Source organism: Hemicordylus capensis, chromosome 15 (genome assembly GCF_027244095.1).
Source record: "Hemicordylus capensis ecotype Gifberg chromosome 15, rHemCap1.1.pri, whole genome shotgun sequence".
In the NCBI taxonomy this organism is placed as follows: domain Eukaryota; kingdom Metazoa; phylum Chordata; class Lepidosauria; order Squamata; family Cordylidae; genus Hemicordylus; species Hemicordylus capensis.
In genome coordinates this window covers 2,708,760-2,731,817 of record NC_069671.1, presented here as the reverse complement: position 1 = coordinate 2,731,817, position 23,058 = coordinate 2,708,760, and the positions used below count along the sequence as shown (strand labels likewise).

Here is a 23,058-nt window from a genome sequence, read left to right as displayed (position 1 = left end):
TCTGCAGATGTTGGCCTACAAATCCCATAATCCCTGGTTATTGGCCACTGTGTCTGGGGATTATGGGAGTTGTAGTCCAAAAACAGCTTGAGGGGGGGCTAATTTCAGCAGGCCTGGTGTAAGGTTATGTACACTGGAGCAAAGAACCCCAACTTCACATATACACTGAATCCCCAGACACAGCAATGAGGCTATCAGTGACTGACGAGGAGAGAGATCTTGGGGTCATGGTGGACAGCTTATTGAAGGTGTCGACTCAGTGTGCAGCAGCTGTAAAAAAGGCAAATTCCATGTTCATTGAAAAATAAAACTGCTAATATCGTAATGCCCTTATATAAATCTACAATGCAACCACATTTTGAGTACTGCGTACAGTTCTGGTCACCGTATCGCAAAAGGGACATTATAGTCTGGGAAAGGTGCAGAAGAGGGCAACCCCGATGATCAGGGGTCTGGAACACCTTCCTGATGACGCAAGGCTGCAACATCTGGGGCTTTTTAGCTTAGAAAAAAAGGCGACTCAGGGAAGAGATAATGGAGGCCTATACAATTCTGCATGGTGTGGAGAGAGAGAAATTTTTCTCCCCCTCTCACAGCACCATAGCCAGGGGTCATCCCATGAAACTGATGGCCAGGAAATTTAGAACTGACAAAAGGAAGGACTTTTTTCACACAGCACATAGAAGTAATCTATGGAATTCTCTATCCACTAGCTTGGATAGCTTTAAAAGGGGCTTAGACAAACTCATGGAGGACAGATCTATTAAGGCAGGCCTGCACAACATAAGGCCCGGGGGTCAGATCTGGCTCATGAGGACTTCTGTGTTGGCCCAAAAGAAGGAATGTTTTGCAGTGACAGCAAGAACCATAAAGAGCTCTTGGCCTGTCCCCCTGGCAAGCAGCCGTGGCTCAACACAATTGGCTGCTTGAGACCAGGTGCCCCCCACCTGCCTTGCTGGTCCTGCACCTACTGACACAATCCTTCATCCCTCTTTCCCCTCACCTTCCTGCCTGACTGCAACCCTCTGCTCCTCGCTTTAATATTCTTAATAATTAATTTCAATCCAATAATTGATGTGCTGAAAATTGACCTCGGCCCCCACACACCAAGTCATGGTTCATTCCGGCCCACTGGGGCATTTGAGTTGTTCAGCCCTGTATTAAGGACTACTTGTCTTGATGGCTAGAGGCTACCTCCAGGCTCAGCAGCAGGATGCCTCTGAATCCCAGCGGCAGGAGAGAGGGCACACCTTTATCTCTTGCCTACGGGCTTCCCAGAGGCATCTGGTGGGCCACTGTGGAAAACTGGATGTTGGACTAGATAGATGTTGGGCCTGATCTGGCAGGGCTGTTCTGATGTTCTCCTGTTCCTACTAGAAAGCCACCGCTTGGAACCTGATAGACTCCAAGCTCTACCAGTACTTCAACGCCACCTTCTGGCGCAAAGTGGAAGCCTACGGGAGAGAGCGGATGGCCAAGGATGTGGCCCTCCTCCACCAGGAGAATGAGAAGATGAAGAGCATCTGCATCGACGGTGGTCGTCCTGTGGACGCCAACGCCATCCAAGAGTCCTCCATGCAGCCTTGGCAGCCGCTTGGCGAGAAGTCGATTCTGGGCTACAATCTGAAGAAAAGGATCAACAAGAAGCACCGGAAGCTTTGCCGCAAAATGCTGACGCCCGAGATCCAGTATCTCACAGACCTGGGAGTCAACCTGTGGATTACCAAGCTCTGGAGCCGGGTGCGGGAGTTCCTGAAGTGGTAGCAGAGGCACAATCCGTCTTTCGGCTCCCTTGTTCCTGCCGCCCCCCGCCCAGGAGAACTGCCCAGGGGCCTGTGTTTTGGTTTCCCTCCCCTACTTCTTCCTTACATTGGTTGGTTGGACAACAGCCATCCAGGTGTGCCGTCACCAAATGTGGGAACTGATCTGTAACAAGAAGCATAACAAAAGAATAGTGGCTTTCGAATAGCCCCTTCCACTCCCCTGGGACCTGGACAGGTGAGGAGGAAGGAGAGGAAAGGGCAGGGCTTGTGACTAGGGTGGGGATGGATCCATCCTGCTGCCACCCATTTGGGAGTTGGACACAGGCAAGACGGAAACGGGGGCTTCTCCGCACCGCAAGGCAAATCCCAGCCCAGCTGCTCTACCTAAGACGAGCAGGACGAACAGCCACAGACAGTGGCGCCAGGACAGATTTGCCAACTGCAGTATTTCCCCTAACTCCGAAGAGTGTTTGGCTTTGTCATAGTATAAGAGTAATTCCCTCTCCCCAGGGAACCGTAGTTCTGTGAGGGAAGGCGAAATATTTCTGCAGAGCAGGGGTTCTCAGCCTTGAGTTGGATTATATACCCCATCACCCTAAGCAACGCCAACCACGAAAGAAATGCTAGGCGCATTCACAGAACCCGGAATAGGGTCAGAGGAGCCACCAGCCAGTGTGTGTGCAATCTCAAGCCCTGGCCGTGTGAACTGAGAAAGCAAGGGAGGAGGAGGAGAGAGTGATTGCGTGGCAGGCGAGAGCTGGGTCGGACGGCGTTCCATCCATCCTCGATAAAATGCTGGGAACGGAATGTGGGTTGACCTACCACAACTCCCATCTCCCACACAATCACTCTCCCCTCCTCCTCCTTCCCTGCTCCTACCGTGAGATCACACAGCCACGGATTGGGAGCGCGCATGGCCCTCCTAACCTGGCTGGCAGCTCCTCCGACCCCGTTTCGGATTGTGTGAACGAGCCTATGACGTATCACTTATTTGTGTGCCCGGAAGCTCAAGCTTTTGTAAGCAGGGCCTGTTGGTGAATGTCAAATGTCCTCAGCTAAGTTAACTGTATGGCTCTGTGTGTGTGTGTGTGTGTGTGTGTGTGTGTGTGTGTGTGTGTGTATGTGTGTGAGATCCTCACCCCGCTGATCCACCTCCCTTAGATCTCCATGGATTGGGACTTGAGGTAACGGAATATAGCCTGGTTCTCCGTTCTGGTTCTCAGTCCCCAAATGCTGCTGCTCCCACTGTCTCACCCTGAGCTAATGTCCTCTCTGGTTTGAAGGTCCCAGGATGCCTCTTCTCAAAGAGGAGACGCCAGCTACAAGCGATGGGATCTGGTGAGGACCAGGGTACGCACAGGGAGGGCTCAAGGTGGAAAGTGAGGAGGAGAGCAATTTCCAGTTGATGCTTCTCGCCATGAAGATACTCTTGGAGGAGCATCAAGGGAGAAACGAGGTCATGAATTCCCGGCAGCCACCACTGGGAGCGGCTGCTTCTTGCACAGAGGCTCCTCGAGGACCGGGCTGTGCTAAAGGGCTAAGCGGTCTAGCTGAACTCAGGAAGCAGGTAATGACTCTGCATGGTAAGGCAAGAGAGATCCTGGGAGGGATGTGCACCCTTGAAGGGTGGGGGAAGATCCAAGGCAGGGTGCGGGGTTGACATTAGGGGTGGGGGAGGGTGCACTTACCCCTCCCTCTGCTTTCCCACTGGCGCTCTGTTTGCAAAGGGTCCATCAAGGTGGCAGTGTACCTTCCTGCCCCCACCCCCACCCCGTTGCCTTGTGGGACCCTACGTCAGTGGAAGTACCCAACACACCCGTGTGCGTTGCGCTCGTGAGCGCGCATGTTGGGGAGGGGGGCATGAGTGCGATATGCACGTGCCGATGCGCACAGGCGTGTCGGGTACTTCTGCTGCCACCCTTTGCAAATGGAGCACCGGCAGGGGGAAAGTGGAGGGAGGGGTAAGTGTACCCTCCCCCGCCCTTAAAGTCGACCCCCCCCACCTTCGAACCGGCAGAACCGGCAATAATTCGAACCGGTTCGGGGACCCATAAAGGGCCTCCGAACCGGTTCCGTGCACATCCCTAGATCCTGGCCGGCGTCCCGTGGTCAGCCGGAGGCAGCCAGTGAAGCAGAAAGTAGCTGCTTCAGTAAAGGGAGCAGAGAAAGTTACTCTTCCCAGATTCCTGGAGCAGGGAAAGAGGCTTGTGGAGGAAGGACTCCCCTGCTTGTGACAAAGAGCTTCTCTGACTAATGTGACCAGAACTGAAATCCCCACTCAGTCCACATTGAGGAAGTTGTTGAGTCACATTGGGCTCAACGGCCGGGGGGGGGAGCGGTAGAGGCACCCTCCAGCTCTCCAGTGGACTACAACTCCCATCATCCTCTGCTGCAGTTGTTGCAGGGGGTGATGGGAACTGTAGTCCAAATGACAACTGGAGAGCCTCCACGTGGCCATGCCGGACCTCCAGGAAGGGAGAAGCTCCTTACCTCAGTCCTTAGAGCAGGGCTGCTCAATTTCGGGGCCCCCTACAAATGTTGACCTACAACTCCCATAATCCCTGGCTATTGGCCACTGTGGCTGGGGATTATGGGAGTTGTAGTCCAAAAGCAGCTGTGGGGGGCATTGTTAAGCAGGCCTGCCTTAGGCAATGTATTAGCAAACCTTTTCTAGGGTGCCTTCTTTCCTGAGATTCTGGATCAAAGGTTGACATACTGCGCAATGCTAGCTGCATATTGCAAGTTGGGGGCCTGCAGTTGTGCAACAGCATAAATTGTGCAAAATGCATTTACACATGGGTAATCCTGTGCATCCCAGTGGGATTACTCACATGTGAATGCGCTTTGCATAATGTATGCTATTGTGAACCTGAGCTCTTGTCCACCTGCATTCACACCACTTCCAACATGAGCCTAATGCTGAACAGTATGTCAGCCAAAACATTTTCCTTGCCTGGAAGAATGGACTCGTTCCCCAAGAAAGAGAACAAACTTCTTTTCTTGGCCATGGGATCAGTGTTCCCTCTAAGAGGGATTCCCAGATGTTGTTGACTACAACTCCCAGCATCCCCATCTGCAATGGCTTTTGCTTGGGGATTATACGAGTTGTAGTCAACAACATCTGGGAATCCCTGTTAGAGGGAACTCTGCATGGGATTCTTTGCGTCCCTGGTTTATCATTTCTTCACTGCTTGTACCAGGGTGGCGAGGCAGAATGGAGCCCCCCTTCATAACTGATGGGGGGTGAGTGAGTGAAGACCCCCAGACACGGAAGCATCCATGAGGTTTCGTAGAATCAAATCAGGGGGTCAGAAGAAGCAGAAGGGCCTCCAGGAGTTCATCTTTCCGTTGACTACAGGGCCATCTGGGTTCAGAAAGCGTCCATAAAGACTGATATTCCAAAGGAAATTTTGGAAAGGAGAATCACCTGCCGCTGGTGTGGGAAGGCAGGTGAACCCTAGACTTCCCCAGGGTCTCCCCCTCTGGGCCCCCTCCCTCTCTTCCTGTGATGGGTTGCAGGCGCTTCAAAGGGCATCATTCCCTCTTGACTCTATCAAGATATCTCTATCTAGCTAGCTATCGAGACAGATATAGATATCCCATGAACTCAATGTGTGCATATCTTGCTCCATGTGTAAAGATAAGAAATTTTTAAAAAATCACTACAATTTTGTAAAATAATTGTAATGTATATTCAACGGTTTCTTGGTGTGTTGTTTTTTTTTTTTTAAATACAAAGATATTCTAGTTGTTCCCAGTCTTGACTCATCTTTACCACTTGTGGGTATTGGGAGGTGCTGGGGTGGAGAAGAGGGGCCTGTAAAGCAGGGCTACACAGCTGGTTTTGAACTACAACTCCCATCATCCCCTGTCACCATGGCCAATAGCAAGCGGTCATGGGAGTTGTGGTCCAGCATCTGCTGGAGGGCCACATTTGTGCAGCCCTACCGTAAAGGGATTAGGGTAAAGGGCAGTTCCATCAGGCATTCTCAGAGTATGTGCCCAGGCCCTGGTGTGAATCTCATTAAAGGAACATAGGGAGCTGCCTGCCGAGTCAGACCCTTGGTCCCTCTAGCTCAGTGTTGTCTACACTGACTGGCAGCAGCTTCTCCAAGGTTCCAAGCAGGAGTCTCTCCCAGCCCTCTCTTGGAGATGTTGCCAGGGAGTGAACCTGGGACCATCATCATGCAAGTCCTAAAGTGGACTAGTAGGAGGACATCTTAAAAAGAATGACAGGGAATGCCCACTGAAGTGCACCAATGCCAGAGGCTGAGCCACTATTGAGTGAGGGGGTTCAAAGAACCTGGGCCGCTGCGCTCAGGGGCCACGCCTGACGGCCCAGCCACGCCCCCTGTGACTCACGTCAGACTCAGGGGGTGTGGTTCTCCCTGCTTTAAAAGGCAGGGAGGTGCGTTCCCGGCCAGGCTGGGAAGCCAGGGCTGGCTTAAGCTCCTGAAAAACGGAGCCTGGCTGGGAACGCGGCTCCCTTCCTTAAAAAGCAGGGAGAGCCGCTCCTGGCCACCTGCGAACAGGGCACTGGCCGGAATTTGCTTTTAAACGGGGCACACGGCCCCATTTGCAAGCGAAACCATGCCCCCTGCTTCTGACGTCAGATGCGGGTGGCGTGGCTAGGGGGGTGGCCACTGGCGGCGGGCTGAACTGCGGCCTCTCTGTACCATTGACCAATTCCTTCTTAATGGCCCTGGAATGCACTGAATTTCCAAACAGCCAGACGCATTTCAATGGCCATTTGAAAGGAACCAGTGCATTCCCTACATGATCAGATGGTTTTTCTGGTGTCATGAGGTCAGCCCAGTGAACTAGGAACATAGGAAGATCAGTATTGTCTACACCAGGCCTGCTCAACTTAGGCCCCCCAGCTGTTTTTGGACTACAACTCCCATAATCCCCAGTCACAGTAGCTAATAACCAGGGATTATGGGAGTTGTTGGCCAACATCTGCAGGAGGGCCAAAGTTGTGCAGGCCTGGTCTACACTGACCAGTTTTTAACATGCACACCCCCACAACCCCCTGCTCAAATATCTGCTTTTAGAGAGGGCTTCAGGCCTATAAGAAAGTTAAAGCGGAAAAGATTAAACAGCTGGCAGTGATCTGCCTGGAAGATAAACGTCCCCTGGATGTGGTTCCCACCTGCTCCATCTTTCTACACAACCCACCTACAGGTAGAAGGATTGTACTTTTTCTAGCACCTCGCAGCATACAAGCTCCTGCTAAGAAATCTTTAACCAAAATCCCATTTTTTGTTAAATAAAGAAAAAAATAAAAAATTACTAAAACATGTTGAATAATCTGTTTTACCAATTTGGTAAAGTTGGAATGATGGATTTTTTCCCATTTGAAAGAGTCCTTTTTGACGCCATCCACTTGCCTCCAGTACATCGGGGCGCGGCTGGATATGGTGATGCAAATGGCATATCTTCCAGAGGACCACTACCAACGCATATGAGCGCTGACAGACTCCACAACCTCGGTTTGTTTTGCTTGGGTGCGGCCCATGCTGCCTCTAATTGCTCCGTCTGTGTAACTTTTAATAAGCAGATGCTTAAAAACCGTGAGGCACGCTTACAAGTGTTTTTTAATGGAGGAGGCTCTTCTGCTGAAAAAGACTCCACCAACTTCCTCAGTGCCGGGACCGGCAATATTTGTGCTGCTGCTACCTGGGCATCACACACCAGACCTTTGTGAAGCATTATGCGGTGGATTTCCGCAATGCGACTGCAGCGGAATTTGGACGGGCGGTCCTCAAGCGAGTTCTGCAATAGCTTGTGGCACCCACCTCCAATGAGGTAGTTCGTAATTCACCCACAGTTATGGATGTCCAGGACCACTACCCAGATAAACGGGTTGTTTACCTGTAACAGATGATCTGGTAGTGGTTCTGGACACATTCATAAAACCCGTGGAAAAGCGGAAAAGATTAAACAATTGGCAATAATCTGCCTTGAAGATAAACGTCCCCTGGACATGGTTACCACATGCTACATCTTTCTACACAACTCACCTACAGATGGAAGGATTGCACTTTTTCAACAATTATTAGCAATTGTTAACTATCAACAATTATTAGGCACGATACCCTGCTAACTGAGCAAAGAGGCACCTTTTCAAAGTGGTGCTTCTTTTTACTGAGCATAGGAACAGACCTTAGGAACATAGGAAGCTGCCATATACTGAGTCAGACCATTGGTCTATCTAGCTCAGTATTGTCTTCACAGACCGGCAGCGGCTTCTCCAAGGCCTGCAGGCAGGAATCTTTCTCAGCCCTGTCTTGCTGATGCTGCCAGGGAGGGAACTTGGAACCTAGATGCTCTTCCCAGAGCATCTCCATCCCCTGAGGACGAATCTCTTGCAGTGCTCACACTTCTAGTCTCCCATTCATATGCAACCAGGGCAAGCCCTGCTTAGCTAAGGGGACAAGTCATGCTTGCTACCAAGACCAGCTCTCCTCTCCTTGAGCAGGGGGAGAGCAACTGGCCCTATCCATCCCCAACACAGCATCCCCCTAGTGGCTGTTGCTGCTGTCTATCTTATGTTTCTTTTTTAGATTGTGAGCTCTTTGGGGACAGGGAGCCATCTTTATTTATTTTTTTGTATCTATGTAAACTGTTTTAGGAACTTTTGTTGAAAAGCAGTATATAAATATTCTCTGTGTTCGCCACGATCGCTAAATGAAACTTCTATGTTCAGAAGCAGGATACCTCTCTGAATACCCTTGTGGGGTGGTGATCAACAGCAGGGGAGAGCTATAACCCTCATTCCTGGTTTGTGGGCATCCCAGAGGCATCTAGGTAGCCACAGAGGGAACCAGGATACTAGGGAGGAGAGCTGGTCTTGTGGTAGCAAGATCGGGCTGAGCGAGATTCCTGCCTGCAACCAGGGAGAAGCCGCTGCCAGTCTGTGTAGGCAATACTGAACTCAGCTGGACCAAGGGCCTGACTCAGTAAATGGCAGCTTCTTATGTTCCTAGACTAAATGGACCTTAGGAGGCCAGACCTACCAAGCTTATGTCTCTGGAGGAGAGAGCCCTCATCTCACAGCTGTGCCCCTTTGTGATGAAGGAGGCTGATCAGGAGAAGTTCCCAGCACCTGTGACCTGGAGAAGTCGGCAAGCTTCTTATCAGAAGGCGGGTATAAAAGGATCTTTCACAGCCAGGGAAGTTTTTCCCTCAAGAGGGCTACCATGGGGTTGCGGGCAGGCCTCGTCACTGTTCTTGCCTGGAGTTTGCTGGTGGCTTCTGCAGCGGCTCAAAGGGGTAAGTTGCTTCCTTTGGTTTGTTTCCCAGTGGAGGAGAGTTCTGCTGAAGGACCTCCTTTGCTCACTCCTAGAGTTTGATATGGTGCTGCCTCTTCCTAGACCAGTGAGGCATTCTCCCAATAGCCGTTGGGGATAAGGGGTAGCTGTGGGTCTGCCCCATCAGCTAGGCCCCCCAGCTTTTTGGGGTGTGTGTGACTAAACTGTGCCAGGATATAGCACTGCCAGTTATTCATTCTCATTCTCTCTCTCCCTCTCTTGTATTGCAACCCTGAAGAGCTGTGCAGTGGAATAAAAATGATATTTGTAATATTACAAGACCAGGAGAGCTGGTCTTGTGGTAGCAAGCAGGCTCTCTGCCCTCCTTCCCATCTGACTGGGAGGCTACATGTGTGAACATGATAAGATATTCCTCTCGGGATGGGGTTGCTCTGGGAAGAGCACTTGCATGCAGAAGGTGCCCTCCCTGGCATCTCTAGGGAGAGAGACTCCTGCCTGTAACCTTGCAGAAGCTGCTGCCAGTCTGGGTAGACAATACTGAGCTAGACGGACCAAGGGTCTGACTCAGTAGATGGCCGCTTCCTTTGTTCCTAACCCTGCACCCTCCTCCCCAAAGGGCCTACACACTGTGCACCCCAGAATAGTCTCCGTTGCTCACGGCACTGCAACCCCCAAGGAATGGTTGCCCTCATAAGCTGTATGCCTTCTCTTGGGTATGACTTGCCTGCCTCCCCATGCATTTCCAAGCAGAAGTGGGCTCAGGCTGGAATTAGAAGTCATGCTTGCTACCACACGATCAATTATCTGAAGACCCAGAAAACAGTTAGTTTTAAATAACTAGTTTTTAAATAGAAAACTATTTAGTTTGGGGTCATAATAGCAGGGGGGGAAGCAAAGGCATGTGCATCAATTAACTCTAAACTTGCACAATTGTTAACCAGATGTGAAAGCTACAGGAAGGACAGATGTAAAGGTTTGGTAAAATGGCATCTCAAAGCTAGGGAAGCCTTTTCTTCACACCTGCACTTCAGCTTCCTGAGGTGGTGGTGCCCCTGTTGAACTAATCCTTTGGGAAAGGGCTGTTCCCTCCGAGAAAACCCTCCCTCCCAGCACTGAGAAGGGCAAGGCAGTCCAGAGATCAGCACAGTGGGGGGTGGCTCTTGCATGGAAGGTATTCTGGCCAAGTGGCCCCTGCTTGAAAAATAGCAAAGATCAAGGGTCTAGACGGGGCCTTTTCAGTTGTGGCCCCTCAACTTTGGAACGTTCTCCTGAACAAGCTCCACCATGCTCCCTCCCTCGGGGTTTGTAAGAAATATTATTATTATTATTATTATTATTACATTTATATCCCGCTCTTCCTCCAAGGAGCCCAGAGTGGTGTACTACATACTTGAGTTTCTCTTTCACAACAACCCTGTGAAGTAGGTTAGGCTGAGAGAGAAGTGACTGGCCCAGAGTCACCCAGCTAGTATCATGGCTGAATGGGGATTTGAACTCGGGTCTCCCCGGCCCTAGTCCAGCACTCTAACCACTACACCATGCTGGCTCTCAAATAGTTGAGGACCCATCTTTTTTAGGCAGACATCCATATCTTAATAGTTTGCCAGTTTTAATAGTGTTTGATATTGTGTTAAATGTTAAATTATCGTAATGTGTCAACCTTTTCATTTGTATTTTCTTGTAAAGCACCCAGAGACGGTTTACAGTGACAGATATTTGTATATTCTTTTGGTATACAAATATGTCGGATAAACGGATAAATATTTGAGCTGGAACCAGGTGTCTGGTGGGTTGTAAACATTTTAAACACTTTAGATTTTGGGTTTAACTGAGATTTGTCTGTATCCTATCAGTTTTTGTACATTTATAGCGTGTTGGTTTTACTGACCTTCGAGCTGCCCTGAGCAGCAGTGTGCTGGAGGGGTGAGGTACAAATATTTGAAGTAAATAGTCCAAGTTCTTTAATGTTACAGCCACAAGCCAAAACAGAAGAGAAAGATTACAGTTATATAACAATAAACTGAGTGTATATAATTAAAACAGGCTGAAATTAGAATTAGTTAGAAAATTTTGACAAAATGGAAAACATAGTGATAATAAAAACTTAAAACAGTAAAATATCCTTATTAACCATCCGGTGACGTATATTTATGGCAGCAGCACAGAGTTTAGCCACATTAGATGTAATTAAACACTCTGAGTCCGAAAGCAACAAGGAACAATAAAATTGCTCCTGCCGACTGGGAAATTTACAAAGCAAAGGAGTCATGAGAGATTCGCGGATATCCTTGTTGAAGTAGATAAAATCGAGAGAGTCTGCAGTCCCCTTAGGCTTTCAGCAGCTCTGATGTTCTTCTCCTTCAGTGCCTGTGAACCCGGTGTTCTATGAATGCGACAGGACAAGCATCCACCTGGTGGTCGGGCTAGACCCCTGGGGCACCGGCCTCCGACTTGATCCGCAGTCCCTGCACCTGGGCAACTGCCCCCCCTCCTCTGAGAACAGCCCCCAGAGTCTCCTGCACTTCCAGTACTCCTTGAAGGAGTGTGGCTTTGCACGGCTGGTGAGTATCCTGGGCTTGGGTTCGAGGGGACTCCGCTGAGCACTTCACTTCCTTGGGGGGCCAGTTAGGGAATGGGACTCCCTGCCTGGATTTGGGGGAAGACCCAACCACACCAGAGCTGAAGATCTTGGGGGGGGGGTAGAAGATTTTGGGGTCAGAGGGCTGGCAGCTGAGGGCTTTGGGGGCAATCTGGCCGATAGGCGCACTCCCACCCTCCATTCCAGAGGAGAGGTGAGCTAAAAGCAAAAACTTTGTGGTAAAACTGCGGTGCGTAAAACGTCCTGGGGATGGTTCTGAACTGCAAGCCTGTGTGGCAGGATCTGAATACCGAACGTGTGTCTGCAAACTTGCCTGTTGAGAGAAGTAGCCAAGAAGCAGTAGATGGTCTGGGCAGCTCAGCTGGTCCAAGCCAGAAGATGGCACAGGAGGTAGAGGTGCCGCTGGTGTTGCTGTCTCCAAGTAAGATGATGGTTCTCGAGGTTCCTTGGAGCTGAACCCTAAAGTTGACTTCCACACCTTACCCTTGCAGGCCACTGGCAATACGGTGGAGTACTCGGCCAGCCTGGTTTACAGGCCCCCATCCGGGCGAGGCAGATTCTACAACCGCCCTTTCTCGGAGAGGATAAACTGCACTTCTCATGAGTAAGCATCTAGTGGGTCTTGGAAAGCTCTCTTGGAAGAGGATAGAAATAACATTCTTGAGGCATTGGGACTGATCTGCAAGGGCTCCATCGGAACATGACCCTTTTTGGGATGGGGAAAGCGGAGTGATGGGAAGAAAACAGTGATGCAAAAAGAAGTAAGCTATGGGCAGCACTGACTGGCCCATGCCTGTGCTGTCAAAGCACTTCCTCCTTCTGGGGAAAGGGCCATAGCTTAGTGAAGGAGCACCTGCTTTGCATGCAGAAGATTCCAGGTTCAATCCCAGGCAGGGGATGGGATAGACACCTGCCTGAAACCTTGGAGAGCTGCTGCAAGTTGGTGTGTGCTGAGCTAGATGGACCAATGAGCTGACTCGGTATAAGGCAACTTCCTATGTTCCCCCCATCTCTGGTGCAAGCTTGCATTGTAAGCACACTTCTAAAGTATGTTGGCACGTGCATCCATTAATAATACAGAAATATGTCTTCATGCAATGCTTGTTAAAATGGTGTGGCTTACCTGAAGCATGGAAGAGGGGGGAAAGTTGTCTGAGCTAGCATTTGGTTTACTGGCCATCTACATTTTGGAGGAAGCTAAACTTTATGCAATGGCTCAGGGACGTGCTGAGTTCGAAGTATGTCTTCATCTTAGAATTCCCATCATCCAATGACCTTGACAATTTTTGAAGCCCGGGACACTGGGAAGTGTAGTCTTTTGCAGGGAAGGTCCTGACAAGGACTACACTTCCCAGAGTTCTCTGTGCGCCTTCCAAGCTAGCGCTGGTGCACAAGAGAGCAGGCTTTGTGGTAGCAAGCATGAATTGTCCCCTCTACTAAGCAGGGTCCATCCTGGCTTGCATTTGGATGGGAGACTCCATGTGAGAGCACTGTAAGATATTCCCCTTAGGGGATGGGGCCGCTCTGGGGTAAGCACCTGCCTGGTTGCATGGAGAAGGTTCTCAGTTCCCTCCCTGGCAGCATCTCCAAGATAAGGCTGAGAGAAACTCCTGCCTGCTACCTTGGAGAAGCCGCTGCCAGTCTGTGTAGACAATACTGTGCTCGATGGACCAACAGTCTGACAGTCTATGGCAGCTTCCTATGAGCTCACTGATTCTAGGCAGAGTGCCGTAGAATGTGTTGGAAATGGATGCCTCCCCACCATCCCCGGGGACTTGGGCAGAGTATAGTTGGGGGAATGCCCATGGGGCTGATAGGAGCTGCTGCTGGCTCCCAGGCCTTGCAATGAAGATCACTGCCCTGGCCCCTGTCAAGGTACCCCCAGACTAGCAAACCTGGTAAGGTGGAGCCTAGAAGTCCGGTTGTGAAGCCTGACTCTGTCTTCTAGGGCGCAGCGCTCCACTCCTGCTGCACCTGTCTCGTCTACCAGTGGCCAGCTCTCTGCTTCAAGTGCGCCAATGTTCACTGTGACCCTGATGAATGGTAAGCAGCGTCTGGCTCCTGCAGTGAAGTGAGGGGTGGGTACCCTGATTACTTGAGCCCCGGAAATCTATGATATATTTGGAAGACTTTGTTGTGTGTGAGAAATGTCATGCTTCCGGGTTACTGATAGATACCAAACTTTGCATGAACAATCCTGGCACTGAAACTAGCTGAAGGAACTAACATTTCCACTAGAACATGCTGGGGGGACAGTCTAAATCCTTTTTTGTATTAAAAATTAAAACATGGAAGTGTGGAGCCAGATGACAGAATATGAACAGGCAGTTGTCTCTTGTGATCAGGGTTCAATTTTTCCATTCAGGCTAAAGCGAAGGGAGGAGAGGTGGTCTCGTGGTAGAGAACATGAATTGTCCCCTCTGCTAAGCAGGGTCTGCCCTAGTTTGCATTTGGATGGGAGACTACCTGTGAGTGCTGTCTGCTGCAAGAGATTCCCCCTTGGGAATGGGGGGCCTGGGAGCTTTTTCAGACAGCGATGTGACCACAGCTTTACTTTAGGAGGGTGGGGTGTGCGTTCACACCGGCCAGATTTACCCTGAAGTCCATACAATATTTCAGAGAGCGCTTCACACACAGTTTGGGTTCTTCATTAGGCATTGGGACATAGCCCGATTATGTCCAAGGTAAAAAAACAACAACAACCCACTTTGCATCGGAGTTCTTGGGCCAATTTGGACTTGCAGTAAAGCCTGCTGTCTGGGAAAGATGGCTGCCAGTCAGTGTAGACCATACTGAGTGAGATGGACCAATGGCCTGACTCTGTATGAGGCAGCATCCTCTGTTCCTAACTGATGGAGAGCCAACATTGCCTACCCCAGATGAGACAAATCATGGAGGCGAGGGCTGGCAATTATACAGATTCCAGGTTCATGGTAGGCTACCTTGGAATAGCCGGTATTGGGGAGGGCAATGAGTGAGATCTACTTTCTTCAAGCCCTGCTTGGGCTTCTCAGGCACCTCTGGCAGGCCCCTGTGGGGGGAAATGTGCTGGGCTTGCCCCAGTTCAGTAAGGCACTCCTTGTCTTCTGCTGGATGCAGAGTTATGCCCTCTTGATGCTGCGATGCCTTAACTGTAAAGGGATGTTGAGTCAACTGGCCATTCATCAGTGGACAAAGCAAGACAGGAACTGACCCACCTTGATCCTCACCCTAGAGCAGGGGTTCCTAAAGAGTCCCCGGATGCTGGACTACAGTTCCCATCATCCCCAGCCATGCTGGCAGGGGATGATGGGAGCTGTAGTCAAACACCTGGGGACTCAAGCTTAGGACCCCCTGCCCTTGCATGTGCTGTCGTGCTCAGAGGTACACGGAAGAGCAATTCTCTTTCTTGGTCTACTCATGTCTCAAATGGAGGATTAACTTTGGTCTCCTCTGCAGAGGACTTTAGCAGGCCTTTGGACTCCACCATCTTCCTCCTGGGCTCTCAGATCTACATAGAACTTGCCGTACAGAGAGCCTTCCACCAGCCTCTGCAGGTCTTTGTGGATGAATGCGTAGCTGCCACCACTCCAGAGCTGAACACATCGCCCAGGAATTACAGCATTATCACAAACCATGGGTAACGATATCCTGGAGGTTTCTGAGATCTGTCCTTTGCGGCTGCGGTCGGGTAAATTTCCTTAGTGACCAAAAACACATGGTAGAAGTCCATTCTTGTGGGTCTGACTTAAGGTTGCTGTGAACCGGAGTCCTATAAAATGTCATGTTTGTATGTACATGCTCTGTATATAGCGCTGAGAGAGATTCCTGCCTGCAACCTTGGAGAAGCCGCTGCCAGTCTGTGCAGACAATACTGAGCTGGATAGACCAATGGTCTGACTCAGTATATGGCAGCTTCCTATTTCCAGTGATGATCACAATTTTTCCAGCAGCTTTGGCCAAAAGATCTTCAGTGTGAGAATTTCCCCCCCACTAAGCTGACCTCTGCACAGTGCCCTGCTTTTCTCAGTGCTGGGAGGGATTTTTAAGAGACACTGGCCACTCAAGGGTTTGATTGGGGAAAGCCCTGAAGTCAGAAATGCCTTCCAGGAGGGCGGAGGGGCTCAAGAGGGCTCAGTTTCCCTTAAAGGGAAGCTCGTCATTCAACCTCCTGCAGCTCAGGTTAAAGCCGAAATGAAAATGCATTTCTGCAGTTCTTCACTGGGGGAGTGCCGGAATCAAACTCTAGGGCCGATCTTGGGATAAATATTCTGTTGCTAGAATAATCTACTAGCAAGATGGCTACCCCCTAGCCTGGACATTTTTAACCCATGTATATAAAGAGATGCCACCTGTAGCCTTTTCCAAGGGTTCGTTTTGTCTCTCTCCTCTGATGTCTTTGTATACCTGGGATTCTTCTTGGCAGGTGCTTTGTGGATGGCAAAGTCTCCAATTCCCAGTTCCTCCCTAGGCAAACTCCTGAAACCCTCCGACTTTCTCTGCAGGCCTTTGGATTTGTTGGGGTCGACACAGACGTAAGTTAAACCCTACTTGGGGGCTGTTGTGCCCTCTGGGACCCCCACTGCCTGAGCAGAGACGGGGTCTATCTTCTGGCCACTGTCCTTGATTAAAAGTGTGGGCCCCTTGATGGGCAGGGAAACCTCCACAAATAGCTAAGAATTGCTCTCATTAAAATTGTTAATGTATTAATAAGCTGCAAACAGTCCCTGCCTTGCCAAGTCTGGCCTGGCCTTCCAGGGCTTGTAAAGTGTCGTCGTTTTTCTACAAGTGTTTTAATTGTGTTTGAATGGTTTTTATATTGTGTTTAGCACCATGTTTTCAATTGTGTGTTTTTATTGATTTTTGATTTGATTTGATTTGATTTCTATACCGCCCTTCTCAAAAATGGCTCAGGGCGGTTTACACAGAGAAATAACAAATAAATAAGATGGATCCCTGTCCCCAAAGGGCTCACAATTGAAAAAGTAACACAAGATAGACACCAGCAACAGTCACTGGAGGTCCTGTGCTGGGGGTGGATAGGGCCAGTTACTCTCCTGCTGCTAAATAAAGAGAATCACCACAGTAAAAGGTGCCTCTGAACCTCTGGATGGGGCGGTTTATTAATAAATAAATAAAGTCACAGTTGCTTCTGGTTCACTGGGGCATTTGAGTTGCCCACCCGGCTGTCGATCTTGCTGCAGGTGAGCAATTCTTTCTTCTTCCAGATCTATCTTCACTGCTGGGTTCTAGTCTGGGACCCGAACGTACGCACTGACCCCACGAAGAAGGCCTGTTCATTCCTCAGGGAGACCCAAAGGTAAGGGCTATTGTGGGAAAGGCCCCCTGGCAGAAGAGAGGGAAAAAGAGGTGGCCACTGGTTCCCAGCCTCAACCGAGAAGGGCCAGTTCCTAGGAACATGGGGAGGGGTCCCCTCCCAGTGGCTTGAAGGCCAATTTTGGCTGGCACCTTCTAGAATAGTGCTACCCAACTCTGGCCCTCTGGGAAGTTGTTCCACACAGCAGGCTCTGCTGCAAACTCAAAGTTGTCCCAAACGTCCAACATAAAAAAGTAGACTTGATTTTTCTTTTTGCCCTGGATATAAACTGGGCTACACTCTAAAGCACAATGAAAAACCTGCATCATGTCTGAAGTGCTCCCTGATAGATCGTGCGGACTTTGGGGTAAATCTGCCCAGTATGTGAACGTACCCCCTCCATTCCCCCTTGGCAAGGCAGAGGAGATACAAGCTAAAGCGTTTTTAAAGCCCTGTGTGGAAAAACTCCCTGGACGTGTTGGACTAATAATAAGGCAAGACTACTACACTTGGGGCTTTTTAGTTCAGAAAAAAAAAAGACTGCAGGGAGACATGATAGAGGTCTCTAGAATCATGTATGGGGTGGAGAAAGAGGACAGAGAAATGTTTCTCCCTCTCACATAACACTAGAACCAGAGGCCATCCCATGAAATGGACTGCCAAGAAATGCAGGACTGACAAAAGGAAGTACTTTTTCATACAACGTATAATCAACTTGTGGAATTCTCTGCCACAAGATGTGGTGACAGCCAACAACCTGGATGGCTTTAAGAGGGGTTTGGAGAACTCCATGGAGGAGAGGTCTATCAAGGGCTACTAGTCAGAGGGCTGTGGGCCACCTCCAGCCTCAGAGGCAGGATGCCTCTCAATCCCAGTTGCAGGGGAGCAGGAGCAGCAGGAGAGAGGGCATGCACAGACCTCTTGCCTGTGGGGCTTCCTAGAGGCATCTTGGTGGGCCATTGTGTGAAACAGGATGCTGGACTAGATGGGCCTTCTTGGGCCTGATCCAGCAGGGCTGTTCTTATGTTCTGTTGGAGTTGTAGTCATAACTCCACAATCCCCGACTATTGGCCACTGTGCTTGAGGATGGTGGCATATTGGTGGTCCAACATCTGGAGGCCAGGCCTGGGGACATCTGGCTCTACTTCCCAAAAGCTACTTGGACTGCCTTTTGCAGCTTGAGATCCATCATTCTTGATCTGCTTGGGTCGAGTTCTGCTCTTTAATCTCTTGAGACTACATGTGAGCTCTGCAAGATATTCCCCTTAGGAGATGGGGCATTAGAAGGTTCCCAGTTCCCTCCCTGGCAGCATCTCCAAGACAGGGCTGAGAGAGAGACTCCTGCCTGCAACCTTGGAGAAGCCGCTGCTAGTCTGTGCAGACAATACTGAGCTAGATAGACCAATGGTCTGACTCGGTATCTATCAGCTTCCTATGGTGCCACCTGCTGAACGATGTCAACATGCCTGTTAATGCTGTCTGGAACCGCTGGCTGTCAAATCTCTCTTCTCCCCTCCCAGATGGCAGCTCCTAGATGATCCCTCGAGTGCTCTGTGCAGCTGCTGTGACTCTGTGTGCCATGGAGCTGGCTCCCGCCCCAGGAGAGACCTGCCAGGTATCTCTTCTTCCCACCCCCCTCGATGGCATCGAAGTCCTCCGGTGATCACAGAGGGCAGCAACTTAACATGGTCACACAGGCCCCACTGTTGCTGCAACTCGAAAGCCAAGTGGACAGTTTTGGAATGCAGTACCTTGGACAGCAGTTTACATAGACAAGTAATAAGATGGTTCCCTGTTCCCAAGAGGCTCATAATCTAGAATTTTAAAGATGGACAACAGTAAGAGCCCCAGGAGGGGTGCTGCTTGTTAGTTTGAACCTCAGTAGGTAAACAGCAGAGCACTAGGGAAGAGAGCACACACTCCAGTTATAGAGTAGGTAGCAGAGGATGGTTTAGAGCGGGGATTCTCAGCATTGGGTCCCCAGATGTTATTGGACTTTAACCCCCATAATTCCCAGCCTCAATGGCCTTTGGTTGGGGATTATGGGAGCTGAAGTCCAATTACATTTGGGGACCCAACGTTGAGAATCCCTGGTTTAGAGGTTGCAGCTATTTAGAGAAAAGATACGGAGATTCTTGTAGTCCTTAATACTAAGTATTTATTGGTGAAGTACACTTGGATAGGAAAGACCTAACCCTAATCTAAAGGACTCCATAATGAATAAATAAGGAGGGAGAGAGATGTTTCCATCTGCTCTCTAGGAGGAAAGGAAGGATTGTGAGGCTCAACAGGAAATACTTGAAGAGTCATATCAGGGGTCATAGAGTAGGGACAGCTAGGGAGGCCGTGGTGCTTTCCAGATTACACCCTGCTACGTGATCAGGACGTATCTCGGAAGTGGGCTTCCACACTTCCTGCATCGTGATACCACAGTCCCTACACAGACAGCAGGGTGCCGTTCACATTTCCGATGCCTTGTTTCAAAACTAATTGCTGCAATATAGAGCTAGGACGTCGTATCTGGTGTAAAAGTTGCTGTTTTCCGGGTTGTTTCCACGAGACTGCTCCCCCTGCTGCTTACGTTTCGAATGTGACTTGCCGGAACTGAGGCATTTCGCTGCTGTTGAGCAGCTAGCCTGGAAAGTGCCCCTTACTCACTATCCCTGTGATGACCCCTAGTGGTCATTTGGATCGTTGGTGCAAAAGGTCAATGCCCGGAACTCCACCTCCAACATTTGCTCTCCCCCTGCTCAACAGGAGAGAGACCGTTTTAAGAAGGTGCCCTTTAATGAGGTGTCTGTCCTTGGCCCAGTGACTGGGGGGCACTGAATGAGGCTGATCTTTGCCTGAGAGGGGGCACTCATCTGTCTATGGAGCAGGCAGCTGCTCACTCCTCAACAAAAGTTCCCACAGTTGTTTCCATGGGAGAAAGCAAGGAGAAGGTGGTTCTCTGCCCCGTGGGGCTCACCGTCCGAAAAGAGATACCAGGTAGACCCCAGCTACATCCACTAGCGGGATGCTATGCTGGCCTGAAGAGGGACCACTGCTAAATAGAATGGCCACTTTTCAAATGGGCCACTTTGCTCAGTTAGCAGGGGACTTGAATAGCGTAGGGGGTTCCTGGCTCTTGGTCACACACAGCTCTCAAACCCGGAGGGAATACAGTTTTCATTGCGTGAAGGCTCTCATTCCTTGCTTACACCCCTGAGTTGTACTTTGAGCATGCAGTATGAGATAGAAAGAGGAGTTGGCAATGCTCTCTTCTGGCACGGTTTATGCCCCACCCAAGAACTGGTCCCCTAGGCTTTGGCCTTAATATGATCTTCTTGCTTTTCTGCAGGCTATTCTGCAGAAGGGGGGCCGCGTTATAACGTGGTGGTGGGCCACCTGAAGATCCAGAAATCTGCTCCAAATGCAGGCAGCTATGAGTGGGACTCTAACAGCTCCCTGGCCGTCCGGAGTCACAAAGGTAAGATGAGCAATCCCTCTTGGCAGCTGGGGAGGAATGGGTAAAATAAGACGCTGCCGTCTACTGAGTCTGACCATTGGTCCATTTAGCTCAGTATTGTCTACATAGACCAGCAGTGGCTTCTCCAAGGTTGCAGGCAGGACTCTCTCTTAGCCCTATTTTGGAGATGCTGCCAGGGAGGGAACTTGGAACTTTCTGCATGTTGATGCTCTTCCCAGAGCAGATCCATCCCCTGAAGGGGAATATCTTACGGGGCTCACATGTAGTCTCCCATCCAAATGCAAACCAGGGCAGACCGTGTTAAGCAAAGGGGACAACTCATGCTTGCCTACCACAAGACCAGCTCTCCTCCACAAGCAGATTTGCAGTCTAGGTGACCTGCATAGGTTCCTGACGACATGCAGGTGTACTCACTGTAGTAAAACCTTCTGCCTTCCCTCACCTTGGTGTTCCTCAACAGTAAAAAGTGCATTCTTTCTACTTGGCTGGTTGCCTTTTGCTCAGACCTCCGTGACATTCTAGTGGCCGGTTCTAGAGTAACTTGGATGGAAACATGTCCATGTATACTCAGGTGGTTCCAGTGGAAGGCTTACAGGGTACAAACAGCCATCGTTGCTCAAATGTGTGGTGCATGTAATCTACTAGCCTAGGGTCAATGGGGTGTGGTCCATCTAGCTCACTATTGTCTACACAGACTGGCAGCGGCTTCTCCAAGGTTGCAGGCAGGAACCTCCCTCAGCTCGATCTTGGAGATGTTGCCAGAGAAAGAATTTGGAGCCTAGATGCTCTTCCCAGACTAGCTCCATCCCCTGAGGGGCGTATCTTAACAGGGCTCACACTTGTAGTCTCCCATTCATATGCAACCAGGGCAGACCCTGCTTAGCTAAGGGGACAAGTCCTGCTGGCGACCACAAGACCAGCTGTCCTCCCTTAGTGATCTGGGGGTGGGGTGTGTGTGTTGCCTGCTAGCCATTGCTGGCTGGAACGGATCTATCCTCTATTCCATGCTAGGGATCATTAGGAAGGGGGCTGAAAATAAAGCTACGAATACTCTAGTGCCCTTACACCCCTGAATCCCAATTGCAGGAGAAAGGGCATGTCTTGCCTGTGGGCTTCAGAGGTGTCTGGGGGGGAAAGGTGCTGGGTTAGACCAGCCTTGGGCCTGATCTTATTTTGCCCCTTCTCTCAAAAACAATGGCAGGCTAATTAATGGACTATTTCCCAGGGAAACATGGCATCCTGTGCTTCAAGGCAGGGCTGGGTTTATTCCCTCCTTGCTTCGGCACACATTAAAGTTGTGCACCTAGAGTGTTCTACTCGCCCTAGAGAAGACATCTGCCATATTGCAGCCCTAAAGATGCAGCCCTCCAACATACGGCACAAGTGTCTGGACCTATAAAACCCACTGCACCCTTCCAGAATTCAGGGGATATTTTGATTTTTACATCTCTATCCTGTTGTTCCTCCATGAAATCCAAAGCAGTGTACATCTGTTATGTTTATCCTCACAACAACCCTGTGAGGTGGGTTAGGCTGAGAGGGGAACATGAGGCATCTGCAGGACTCTTCAGGGGGGTGGGGGTGGGGGCAGGGGCAAAGGCTCATCTGAACTTAATGGGACTGACTTGGGGAGGGGGGGAGTTCCTCCAGATGGCCATAGGGGGAGAAATGGCTGGCCCAGAGTCGCCCACTGAGTTTCATGGCTACCGCCCTGAATCCCTGGTTGTAGGGATTTGAACTCGGGTCCCTCTGGCCCTAGTCCGATACTCTCACCACTATACCATGCTGGTTGCTTAAAAGGCTGAGTAAAACTGCAATGGAGAACAGGCTCTGCCCCAGCCCCCAAAACTGCGCTTGCTCAGTGGGTAGAACTTGGGGCTGCTAGTGAAACCGTAGATTCGCGGACCCTGAAGGCTTGCCCACACCCCCCACAAGAAAGGGCCTGCCACTGACACGACTCCTCTCGGATCTTTCTCCGGCAGGTGGGAAGCAGAACGTGATGCGGCCGGCAGCGGTGGGGGCCTTGCTGCTGGAGCTGGCCGTGGTGGCCGCCCTCTCCCTGGGCTTCTGCGTCTACAACGGCTATCAGAAGAGACTCTGGCTCCCGGGCCGAGGCACAGGGGACCCGGCCACACAGGGGCTGGTGAACGCGGAGCAGGACTGCCGGAGTAGCAACGCTGGTGTGGAAGAACCGGAATAAAGTGGGAAACCAGGAGTGGCTGCGTGTCTGGCTTTGGGAGGTGGGGCTTGGGCCTCTCTGAGCAGGGGTGGGTGTGGGGGGGCGGGGGGCGGTCACCCGGGTCCTCTGCTAAGCCGGGGGGCGGGTGGGTGGGTGCTATTGTACCAGTCACTCACTTCCGGCTCTGGGAATAGCCTGTGTTCTTAGATCCTAGCGGAGGGAAGTGCTCCCTGTAAGGGGATGCCCAGATGTTCACTGCACCTGCCATCCTCCCCAGCTCCAATTTATTATTTATTTAGTACACTTCTATACCACCCCCTACAAAGGAAACCACTTAAAATACAATACACTCTAAAACCGCAGCTAGCTGGCCAAAGAGATGCCTTTTAAAAGTGGTGGTTCTCTTGTATTTAGCAGGGGGAGAGCAACTGGCCCTGTCCATCCCCCAGCACAGCATCCCTCCAGTGACTGTTGCTGG

At 50.5% G+C, this 23,058-nt stretch overlaps 2 protein-coding genes across 11 annotated transcripts in view; both read left to right on the top strand.

The window, feature by feature from the left end:
• Window positions 1-5,515, top strand: part of GAL3ST1 (galactose-3-O-sulfotransferase 1) — a 49,926-nt gene extending 44,411 nt beyond the window's left edge. For all 10 annotated transcript variants that reach the window (XM_053279687.1, XM_053279685.1, XM_053279688.1 and 7 more), the window contains one exon: window positions 1,378-5,515. In XM_053279687.1, coding sequence (XP_053135662.1) covers window positions 1,378-1,764 — 387 coding nt within the window. In that variant the 3' untranslated portion in view covers window positions 1,765-5,515. The remainder of the gene's footprint in view (window positions 1-1,377) is intronic.
• Window positions 5,516-8,881: 3,366 nt separating this feature from the next.
• LOC128338136 (zona pellucida sperm-binding protein 3-like) lies at window positions 8,882-22,616 on the top strand. The gene is made up of 10 exons (XM_053280152.1): window positions 8,882-9,038; window positions 11,402-11,598; window positions 12,128-12,240; window positions 13,585-13,679; window positions 15,075-15,255; window positions 16,042-16,150; window positions 16,844-16,935; window positions 18,453-18,547; window positions 20,273-20,401; window positions 22,384-22,616. The coding sequence occupies exons 1-10, from the start codon at window positions 8,966-8,968 to the stop codon at window positions 22,599-22,601; spliced, it is 1,302 nt and encodes a 433-aa protein (XP_053136127.1). The 5' UTR covers window positions 8,882-8,965; the 3' UTR covers window positions 22,602-22,616.
• Window positions 22,617-23,058: the final 442 nt, after the last annotated feature.